This window comes from Haliotis rufescens, unplaced genomic scaffold (assembly GCF_023055435.1).
Source record: "Haliotis rufescens isolate VD_foot unplaced genomic scaffold, xgHalRufe1.0.p SCAF_76, whole genome shotgun sequence".
In the NCBI taxonomy this organism is placed as follows: domain Eukaryota; kingdom Metazoa; phylum Mollusca; class Gastropoda; order Lepetellida; family Haliotidae; genus Haliotis; species Haliotis rufescens.
In genome coordinates this window covers 754,066-766,669 of record NW_025964368.1, presented here as the reverse complement: position 1 = coordinate 766,669, position 12,604 = coordinate 754,066, and the positions used below count along the sequence as shown (strand labels likewise).

The following is a 12,604-nucleotide window of genomic DNA, read 5'->3' as shown; positions in this document are numbered from 1 at the left end:
TATCCCCGTCACTTTTGGTAACTTTTAATGATGTCTCCATTGCAATTTTTACGGATTTTGATTCGTATGCATTATTTGACTCTCATCAGCGGAATGGTTTGGGTCAGATTGATCCGAATGGACAAGCGGTTTAACTTATGTTTAGTAGTACGGATGAATTTTTATGTTACATCTTAACAGTATATCAGGCGACTATATATGCTTGTCGTAAGAGGCGACAAACGGGATCGGATGGTCAGGCTTAAGATGATGCATGGCATCGATCCCAATTGCGTGGATCGATGCTCATGATATTAGGCACTGGATTGTCTGGTCCAGACTCGATTATTAACAGAACGCCGCCATATAGCTGGGATATTGCTTAGTGCGGCGTTAAACGACAAACCAATCAATCATCATCATATGAACTCAAACCAGTCATTGTTACAAGTAAACCACATTCCACAACAGTTACTGACACTGGATAAAAAAAACAGTACATAGAAAGAAAAAAAAGTAACTCAACTCATCATGATCACAATTGCTATTCTTTGAAAGAAAGAAATACAAAAAAGAAACTGACCAAAAAACGTAAAACAAGAGACGAGGAATCTCCGTTATTGATTAGCCCCGGTATTGAAATGTTCTCCAACTACGTGATAATATTTTGAGTATGTGCATCTGTTGTTGTGACAAAAAGACCTTATCTAGTATAACGTTTTTGCCATATGGAGCCCTTAGTATTTTCATTTACATTATTATAACCAAATGCCAAGTGTAAAAAGAATGTGATCTAATATTTGAGTATGTGCATCTGCCAATGTTGTTGGCAGTTTTGAAACTATTTCCACATGTTTACATTTGTGCCAGAAATTGCTTCCATTTCCTTCGATCTACTTTTTAAATAAAGACCCAGCTAGGTTAGAATAGGTCTTCAGCAACCCATGTTTGCCGTAATTTAAGAGGCGACGAACAGGATTGGGTAGTCAGGCTCGCCGATTTGGTCGATGCATAACATCATATTCCAATTGCGTAGTTCGATGCTCTTGGTGTCAATCACTGGATGATCTGGTACAGACTGGATTATTTACAGACCGCCGTCATATGGCTGGAATACTGCTGAGTGCGGCGTTAAACAAGAAACTATTTTTAAATAGACCTACCCTATGCAAATGTATCAACTGTATTGCCCAATACTCAAAATAAATAATATTGTTTTCCACAACAGCGTTGTGTTATTTGTGGTTAATATAATTATGCTCCATCATGCCTTTCAGTAACATCATAATTATGCGTTTGTGAGGCATCACATATGGCGGGGAACTTTGATGCTCTGCATCAATGTTTTCTTGTGTCATTCTGCTTACGTCCACGTGCTTGTCCATGCACTGACTATAACCCGGATGATTAACCAGGACAAACCAAAAAATTAGAGAAATTAAATGAAGCTCTCATAAAAGAACTAAAATGACTTATCCTCACAAGTGGTAGCCTACAGTATACATGAATACTTCATGTGATTTTGGAACAATAAGCATTATTATATAATTCATGGCTTATGTATTTTAAAAAATGACAGAAATATGTTATTTGTACAGATATTTATTTTCGAAATTTTTGTATACTTGTTGCTTTAAACATATTCTTCCAGATATGGAGGATTTATAATTGATATTGAAACTTATAATAACATAAAAGTGCGTGTTGTATTTTGTTAACTTTTTATGGGGAACTACTTTGTGCTCAAACTGTCGATCACTGTTGTGACTGAGAAAGCGACTTGATCAGCTGTTGACTTGTCTTCGAAAGGTGACATTTTATCATCAAAATGCATATAATACATGTACTTTTTCATTGTCTCAATGTGTATGTTGCGTATTCACTAATACCAATAAGGACACGTACAGTTGTGTTCATACGTGAAAGTGTGTAAATGCTCTATCATTATTAAAATGCATAGCATTGAAAGTGATACCGAAGAATATATATGAAATATCCAAAAGGAAGATCTTCTACTTACAAGCCAGGACCATGTCATACCTCTGACACAATTGTATTTAAAATATTATACTTTTTTTGCATTTACGTTTTCTTTTACAGTTTTTTATCGCTACGACTGTCGTAGTTGTTCTGCATATAATATACAGTGAGACAAATGTAGTCTTATCTGTAGACGAGCCGTGAAGATCCAGGGTAGAAAAGGTCTTCAGCAACCCATGCTTGACTTAAAAGGCTACTATGCTTGTCGTAAAAGGCGACTACGGTATCGGGAGGTCAGGCTCGCTGATTTGGTTGATGCATGTCATCGATCCCAATTGTGTGGATCGATGTTCATGATGTCAGTCACTCGATTGTCCGGTCCAGACTCGATTATTTACAGACAGCTGGAATCTTGCTGAGTGCGGCGTTAAATAACCAACCAACCAACCAATCGTCTGTAGGCGCTTGGAATTAATTACTAAAATGTACATATATTATCTTGGTCTCGTCGCTATATGGCTGAAATAATGCCGATGCGAAGTTAAATTTTAATTCACTCACTCACTCATCTGTAGACTCTTGGAATAAGGTGAGGTGAGGTGAAATGGTGTTTAACGTCGCGTCCAAGATTATTGCACATATATAGCGACTTGCATGTATGTGTGTGTGTGTGTGTGTGTGCGCGCGCTTTTGTGTGTATGTGCGTGCGTTCAGTATAATCAACAGTGAGAGGTCACTTTCTTATACACGCATGCCACTGAATAGAAACCTAGCCACAACAGCTAATGACATTCTATGAGTATTTGTCTGGCTGCCACTAACAATCATCAGAAATAAAGTTGCAGTATGTAGTACCACATAACAATATTTACAAAGTGGATACTATCGACTCATCTGAAGGAGGACGTGCATAACTATCAAACCACATTTTATTTCAAATCGGCCATATTTACAGAGACGAAAGAGACAGGACACGTTTCTGAAGTCACTGGTACACCCACGGGTTCAAAACCAACAACCAAGTTTCAGTGTGTTCCTACATACATCAAGGTACACCAATTAGCAATCATTAAGCTAGTATTTACTTAATTACTGACTAAATAACAACTTAAAGACTATCAAAACTTGAGCACATAGGCTCATTATTCTTGCACTCGTTCAATCCCATTGAGAAGGGACTTAGTGCACGAGATATATTTATTGATATAAACGCAAAATATTTCTCTAATGCATATGCTTTTTGTCACTTGTATCTTGCCTGTGTTTGGGACTGATTGGTTTGTTGTTTAACGCCGCACTCAGCAATATTCCAGCTATATGACGGCGATCTGTTGATAATCGAATCTGGACCAGACAATCCAGTGATTTACATAATGAGCATCGTTCCACGCAAATGGGATACGATGACATGCATCAGCCAAGCCAACGGTTATTATGAATACACTAAAAAACAAAAACAAAAAACGTTTTGATAATTTCCGAAGAGTAACCAACTACGTTTCAGGTATGTGATTGGGAGTTTGCGGTCTTGTGCTCACTAACTGTGCTAGGGATATAATTATAATTACACCTTATTATATAACCATCTCATTATAAATACTGACATGTAATAAGTGGACAAAGATTAGTTGTTTAATCTTCAAGAATTCAATTTAAATCAGTAATTGGGTTGTGTGTGTAACAAAAATCAAGGTGTGTTGATTCCGAATCTTGGAGTGTGTTTGAAAGGTCTTTGTGTGTGGTTTTAAAGGCTATTAACACTGTGCATACACAACACATCATATACGTACATGCAGATGCATAAAATGCATAGATCTCCCTTAAAAAATAATACAAGAATATCAAGTGGATAACAAAATATTCTGAAGTTGTTATTGCAACATTTACTTTTCTTTGTCGAAACTTTTGTTGCAGCAATGAATGTAATCTGGTCGACGGGGCACACCTGCCAACATGTCCAATATAATTGAGATGCTCAGATTCATAATCTATACCTCACATCTAAGTAACGGTTACTGCCTGCAAGAAAACGATCTTCATCTTTGACAGGATTGATACTTATAGAGGTCTGGGAGTGGATGTTTAGGGCGACATCCAATAGCTACATACTGTCGGAAAACCGTATCTCTACAGGTAGCAATGCGTATCTGATAATAGCATATGACAGGTGATATTATTTAAAGAATAACCAACGAGCTACATGAATATAAGGACTTTGGGATTAATCTGGCTGGGAATTTTCAAAATAAATTCGCGAGGGACAAACACGCCGTAATTCCGAGCTGCGAGCAGGTTATTCTTTATATTATCCAAGGTATTTTTTCTGAGACAAAGGTTGGTTTCCTGATCTCAAGTGGAGTTCAGTTATTCTATTGATAACGTTGACGGAACGTCCTGTATACAATCGTTTGTGACGTCATGAACAATTATTTGGAAATGGAAAACTGGTTTATTGCATATAGAAAAGTTTCGATGAAGATTCTTACACCGTTATCAAGCTGGAGTGACTGCAACCAAGTGATGAGATTAAAATATGCATAACATGTTGTGATAAGCAAGTTAACATTAGCAACAACAACAACAGGTAATGGACAACAAGTAACACACAGATGATTGGCCTGAGCCAGATGTACAGTAAGGATAACAAATAGCACACATGTTGGTTGGTTGGTTTCTGTTTAACGCCGCACTCAGCAATATTCCAGCTATATGACGGCGGTCTGTAAATAATCGAGTCTGGACCAGACAATCCAGTGATTGATAGCATGAGCATCGATCCACGTAATTGGGATCGATGACATGCATCAGCCAAGTCAGTGAGTCTGACCACCTGATCCCGTTAGTCGCATTTTACGACAAGCTTAGTTGCCTTTTACGGCAAGCACGGTTTGCTGAAGACCGTTTCTAACCCGGATCTTCACGGGTAGTCTTTGGGACTGATGCTACGGGTGGAGCAGCACACGGTCACCTTTTCGAGGACACTTGGTATAGTCACTATTTGATAGTGATTTATGGACACATTGATACCAGAATACATATGATGAATTATCTATGACCTACATGTATTAAGCAACAAGGGGGCGGTCGTGTAGCCTAGTGGTTAAAGGGTTCGCTCTTTACGCCGAAGACACGGGTTCGATTCCAGGTATGGGTACAATGTGTGAAGACCATTTCTGTTGTCCCCCGTCGTGATATTGCTGGGGTATTGCTAAAAGCGGCGTAAAACCATACTCACTCACAAGGGAGCTCTTAGTAAGTTAAAAGGTCATGCGTTCAATCATTATATTACAGATCCAGGATATGTTCCTTATATAATTCAGAGATCAGCTGCGTATTTGTGTAAACTACGCATTAAATAAGCTGAAATACGGAGACAAATTGAATTCTAGCGTATCAAATACAAAAAATTACAAATACACCATTGAAATAAATTAATGCGTATATTACATCTATTAGATTAGTACAAAGGTGTCTTTCTTACAAAGCTAGCCGTCATATAGCTGGAATATTGCTGAGTGCGGCGTTAAACAACAAACAACAAATACAAAGCTAGGTTGTAAACAAAAGAGCTTCCGGGAGCCGCAAACAGACGCAGATGACTTTTCTACCATTCAGATAGTTTTAAATGATTTACAAGGATTGTTACGAAATAGGTTTAAAGTTAAATAGCCAAATGTCAAGAAACAGGAGGGTAAAAAATTTGAATACCCTTTCAAACTTGTGGATACTCAATCAAAATTAAATCCCTGGGTAAAATACCCAAATAACCACAAGCTTATCTATAGCTCTGTCATAATCACATTTTGAGAGGCGTTTTAATGTCCACGGCTGCAAAACTGCTCACATCATGTCACACATCCCTTTCACATAGGTAACATTGCTTAAATGCCCCCCTAATTGCATTATACCATCGAAAGCTATGACCACGAACAGCCATAATGTAGTCCCTCTTTTCGTTCCCATGGGGAAAGCCCGGAGCCCAGGGAAGGTACGTCATATTACGGCCATCATGAAATACCCAGTGTCCTTCATTTGCTGCGTCCGACCCATCGAAGTAGTAATTGCAAGGCCCAGTGTCTGCAAATAAGATTTATCATAATTACTGCTTGACTGAAACACAATTAATACAGCATCACTTCAACTATTTGTGTATCGTTGAAATGGATATATGTTTGATATATCAATCCATCATTCTTTTATGTTATGATACATTGTGCATGCTAGAACACTGCTGCTTGTGATGTTTTATCCTACCTGTGTTTATTCTGTAACCTTACAATTGCATTGATGAATTGTCCTATCCTAGTTGTTTGCAAGACAATAACAGCGACATGAGCCCTTTCCATAGTCATCGCTGAGGGCAGCGTTAAACAACCAACCAACCAACCAATCCATAGTAATCAGAAATAACTGCCAAAAGCCGACTCGATTGTATACGATCCTGACCCTTTCGTGATTTAGTTGGTTGGATGGTTTGTTGTTTAATGCCGCACTCAGCAATATTCCAGCTGACGACCAATATTGACGTTAATACCGTTTGTGTTCCTAACTGATCTTATAAGCAAGTTATGGGTGCTAATTGAACACTTTCAGCATCAAGGTTATTACACCTTGCAACTTAATTACCAAACGGGTTGCTATGTACATTTCACTTTGTAATAAGACTCTCCACTCGTTTTGTAATAATTATTACACTTTGCAACTTTATTACCAAACGGGTTGCTATGTGCATTTCACTTTGTAATAAGACTCTCCACTCGTTTAGTAATAATTATTACACTTTGCAACTTAATTACCAAACGGGTTGCTATGTGCATTTCACTTTGTAATAAGACTCTCCACTCGTTTTGTAATAATTATTACACTTTGCAACTTAATTACCAAACGGGTTGCTATGTGCCTTTCACTTTGTAATAAGACTCTCCACTCGTTTTGTAATAATTATTACACTTTGCAACTTTATTACAAAACGGGTTGCAACATAGCCTTTCATAGCCATACTTTGGATGACAGCTGGCTGGGACAGAATTGGTATTTACCAATTCTGTTTCCTCTTTTTCAGTTGGTGCATTCTACCAAAGACAACATCACACACTATCTTTTGGCATATGCTTCCACAGCTTCCTAAATGATTTAACCAGCTCTGAACCCGATGATTAGGAGGCTGTTCAATATATTGTGGTCCATATTTGAATAACTGACGAGGATTGTTATTGTCAATAACAGAGAATTAATGTTAAATTGGTCCCGTGAAGATCCCTGTTGGAACAGGTCTTTCGCAATCCGCGCTTGTCTCAAGAGGCGACTGTGCTTGTCGTAAGAGGCGGCCAACCGGATCGGATTGTCGGGATCGATTATTTACAGACCGCCGCCATCTTGAAATTTTCTGATTGCAGAGTTTAACAATAAACAAACAAATAAGTCGTCAGTATAGTTTTCAAAGTGTTTTATAGAAGACATTTAAGGACATTTCCAAGTTTGACGATCCTTTTGGAAGAAAGTCTTCAACTTATGGAAATTCAAGCGCCATGTTGTTAGTACCAGGAAACCGATAAGAAAATTTGAAATGTCACATTAGCGCTGCGCTTTGAATATCGGACCAACAGTCACACGCATCACACTGCCGGGGTCCCGTCTGTGCAATCAAAATGGTTCGGTTTCCTTGATCTATCAGCTGAATTTATATCATGTCCGTACCAAAGACATTCATGTTAACTGTACCACCCTATGTACTGAAGACGTGAAAATCAAGAAACTCAAATCTGCTTGCATGTCAGTGACAGCTTCGAACGATCGAAGGGCAAGGTCGCCACCGGAATAAGAAAAGACAACCGCGATCCATTCACAGCGTTTTACGCTAGAGATAGGGAACGTTACTGTTCACATTTGGGATGTTTGGGGCTACAAAATCAAAAGTCAAGCACACTTCCACGGAGTTTCGAATGATTTGTATCGGAACTGTGAACTTGAGTGATCTGGTCGTGCTGTCGTGTTCGTTCATTCATGAACAACACCTCCCGATACAGCGCCACAAAATACGCTTCAACATGTTCAAAGGGGACACCGATGGCCCAACCGGATCATCCCAAGTAAGTCTAGATATCTGTCCAGATTGTTTAAACAGACTTCATTTCACCACGCTTATCCATTTACGCTAAATCAAATTGAAAGTTGCAAAGAGAAAATGGTCGGGTGCGTCACGCTCAAGGGACGCCCTCGATCGGCAGTCGTACATTGTAAATCGATTTATAGATCTAGCTCGATCATATGTCTGCAGAAGCTCTATGCATAATTTATATAGAATGTAAACCGAATTTGATGGTGTGACTCTCTTGTTTGGTTTAATAAAGTGCCTGTAGCCTAAATATCTCTCGTTCTCATGAATTTCTTCAGTTCTGCCTTGTAATCGCAAAATGAATGATGTCTCGCGATTTTTTATGAATGAAAAAATAGTAGTCCTGGTGTGACAGAGGTCACGGTTATCCAATCAAAACGAATAAAACAAGGTCAACCTTGTACGACACACGTGTGACGTACGGATTTAGTATCTTACCACCTGTATCTTCACCACGTGGGTAATAATGATTCATAAACACGTGGTTACGTTGGTTGGGAGATACGCCACTTTTAACAGTATTCCAGTTATATCACGGCGTGCCAGCTTGATGTGAGCGAAGTGATGCAGGGCTCAAAAGTTTACCACCTTAATGAAACACACGAGCACGGGTATGGTGCTGACAAACCTAGAAACAATATCAGGATCTGGCGTGCCAAAGGAACGCGATTCTGCAGAGCAAATTGCGGCACCTAAGACGTTCTGCTCGCACATGGTTATATTGGATAACAATAGACAAATCAATGCATGTTTTCAACACAAATGTTTAATGCCAGGACGAAATGCCTCAGTCTGATATATGAAACGTGCATACAACAGGAAGAGTTAAAAATACAAACCTGATGAGTTGATCTGCTTGACGACGTGGTTCTGCTTGTCCTCACTGTCAATAACAACAAAGTGTTCTCCTCTGGATTTACAGTCAGCAAGACCTTTGCCGTACGTTATCTTCTCCTGATGAAGCTGGTAACAGAGGTTGAGGAGACGGTTGTGGACGTAGCCAGATGGACAAACACCTGAGACAGACAAGGGCATTCATCATCTATATGTAAAAAAGTGAACATATGATATCATCCTATACATTAACAGGAAGCAGTGTGAATTTATGAATGAATGAATGACCTGTTGTGACGCTGTAGTACACTGTACCCGTCTCTTGTTGTCCGTCCTGCGGCGACATGAACAACACGTCGTGGAGCTGACATCGCTGGTGTTGCCGTCTGTAGAATACAGACACACACGCCTCATTCTGCAGACAGAGATCAACGCATCGGATGCCACTAAGAACGTTTGAAAATTCAGTCAGGATATTCATATTTACTGAAACGTCTGCCATGTTTGTTCTTTTAGTTCCTCGTCCAGTTCCAATATAGGCTGATGTGTAGGTACCCGTTAGAAGGATTATCAGAGCCACCAACATCTTTCTCACACTCATCAACGACTGAAGCCACTGTCATCTATGGGCCTATTCAAGGCACATGTACGGAAATGCGTCGCTGATTCACATATTGATTTTATGCAAATAAAGATGATATTGTATTCAAAGGTAATGATTTGAGGAGATATGGTTAACCTAGTGTTTTTCACATGTATTGTTAAATCCCATACTCTTATAAATGTAGGGAATACTCGAAATAACTAAAAGAATTCCAATATTGGAAGAGATATTAGTTTCTAGTCATAGTTGTTTGATAATAATGAACGATTTGGGAACACATTACAACCAGAAGAGAAGTATGACAGTAGATGTTATGACGTTTTGGGGCGTTATGCCGACACGATTTGTCCCGTTAGAAGGATTATCAGAGCCACCAACATCTTTCTCGCAATCATCAACGACTGAAGTCACTCACGCTATATGAACGGGTAGATTATACTATCAGTAATATTTACAATATGAACATATGTTTGTGCAATCATCAAGGTAGACGTGTCGCGGTTTCACTTATTGATTCAATGCAGATAAAGTGGTGGGAATGTATTGACAAGGAGATATGGTTCATCTGGTGCTGTTCAATACGTCTTTTAAGTTTTAGTAATCGATTTGAAGTATTTTTTATTTAAATCTTTTGCAATTACAGTCAATACAAAGCGTCAACGCAACAGAATTATCTGTCTTGAATATTTGACGAAACAGATTCCACGGGGCGTTAAAGGCAAACTGGTGATGAAACGTATGTCGGCGGATACATGTGGGGAGCCACTGACATTAAGGTGTTTTGATTCTGTAAACCCATAATGTATTCTCTTGTATACCCAAAATAAACGTTAGGAGCCAAAAAAACATGGTGTGACGTTGGCTTTAAAGCTGTTAAGATATCTCGGCTGTCAGGTGTCTGTTGACAGTGATGCTCTTTCAAAAGAGGACGGAAACTCATCATGTATTCTCTATCAGTTCGAGTGAAATAAAGCGACAATACCCTTTCCATATCCAGGTTGGTTTTTTGGTTTGTTGTTTAACGCCGCACTCAGCAATATTCTAGCTATATGACGGCGGTCTGTAAATAATCGAGTCTTGACCAGACAATCCTGTGATTGATATCATGAGCATCGATCAACGCAATTAGGATCGATGACAAGTATCAACCAAGTCAGCGAGCCTGACCACCCGATCCCGTGAGTCGCCTTTTTACGGCAAGCATGGGTTGCGGAAGACCTATTCTACCCCGGATCGTCACGGGTCCTTTCCATTTCCAATAAAAGAAGAAGTCGGTTGTACGAAAAGAAAATCTTGGAGCAAGATAAAGAGGAACGCGAGGTTTAAAGCTCTTAATACTAGTATATCAGGAGGGCCAGGTTTCTGTTGGAGGAATGCCTATTGTCACACAGGATGTAAATGTTTACACCTTTGGTGACTTGTAACCTGAATAATCACTGTTGTAATATGGACTCGAACCCACACCAAGAGGATCATACAATCCAAGAGATAGAGCTTTGCAGTTCGGGATGCAACTCATTGAACCACCGCAAACTATACGCAAACAAGACCATGGAACTAAAACACGGAAGTGTGAGTGTGTTGAGTTAAAAATTTAACATCTCATCGACATTATTTCAGCCATGTGGTGACAAGAAGAAGTTGACAAATACAAGTTCAATTCAGTTTATTGTATTCAAGGCCAAAGGCCCACAGACATATAGATTACACAATGGTAAGTTTAAGGTGAGAAATGGATATGCATGTACAGTGTATATGACGTTAACGAAAACAAAATATATTAGTATCTATCTTAAAAAATCAGAATTGTTCAAAGTCACAATTTTCTCTATGTTTCGGAGATATATTCTTATTTCTTATATTATCATACAAAGGTCATTTCAAAATAACGTGAAACTCATCTTTAACCATATTCAAATTACAAAACTGACAGATTCGGTTTTCTTTTGGGTTAGTTAGAGATCGGTTTGTAGTTTTAAAAACAAACAGTGTGAGTGAGAGTTAACATCGTCATTATATATATACCTTTCTTATATTATCATACAAAAGATATTTTAAAATAACGTGAAACTCATCTTCAACTGAAATCGATTTGTAGTTTTTAAAACAATCAACTCTTAACATGTAAAGTCAATACAAAGCATCAACGCAACAGAATAACCAGTCCCAGATATTTGCCATATGAGATTCTACAACAAGCAGATCATTCGATCCAAGAAATCCAAGTTTGCAGTTTGAAAAAGACCATGGAACCTTATCTCATAAAATGAACAAGCTTGTTTGAGAAGTGAATAGGTGAATGATTTTCTTGACGCATTTTCTCTCCCGAAACGCTACGAAACCCTCCAAGTACATTCCAAGCACTTCTAGTGTACTCTGATCTCACCCCGTGTGATCTGATGTCTCCCGATACCCTCAACACCCTCTGCGATACACTCCAATTCTTCACGATTCGCTCCAATCTCACCCGATACACTCCAAACCCTCCCAGTTGATTTCAATCTCACCCCATGTGATCTGATGTCTCCCGACACCCTCAACACCCTCTGCGATACACTCCAATTCTTCACGATACGCTCCAATCCTACCCGATACACTCCAAACCCGCCCAGTTGATTTCAGTCTCTCCCAGTTCACTCTGATCTCACCCCGTGCTAGCTGCTCTCTCCCGACACACTTCAATCTCTCCCAGTTCACTCTGATCTCACACCGTGCTAGCTGCTCTCTCCCGACACACTTTAATCTGTCCCAGTTCACTCTGATCTCACCCCGTGCTATCTGATCTCTCCCGACACACTTCAATCTCTCCAAGTTCACTCTGATCTCACCCCGTGCTATCTGATCTCTCCCAGTTCACTCTGATCTCACCCCGTACTAGTTGGTCTCTCCAGACACACTTCAATCTCTTCCAGTTCACTCTGATCTCACCCCGTGCTATCTGATCTCTCCCGACACAATTCAATCTCTCTAAGTTCACTCTGATCTCACCCCGTGCTATCTGATCTCTCCAGACACACTTCAATCTCTCCCAGTTCACTCTGATCTCACCCCGTGCTATCTGATCTCTCCAGACACACTCCAAACCCTCCCAG

General features: G+C 39.4%; 1 protein-coding gene across 1 annotated transcript; it reads right to left on the bottom strand.

Moving 5' to 3' along the window:
• Window positions 1–4,828: 4,828 nt before the first annotated feature.
• On the bottom strand, window positions 4,829–9,518 carry LOC124124076 (perlucin-like). The gene is made up of 3 exons (XM_046487196.2): window positions 9,197–9,518; window positions 8,914–9,090; window positions 4,829–6,036 (listed from the first exon to the last, which is right to left on the bottom strand). Exons 1-3 carry the CDS (start codon window positions 9,507–9,509, stop codon window positions 5,810–5,812), a joined length of 717 nt encoding a protein of 238 aa, XP_046343152.2. The 5' UTR covers window positions 9,510–9,518; the 3' UTR covers window positions 4,829–5,809.
• Window positions 9,519–12,604: the final 3,086 nt, after the last annotated feature.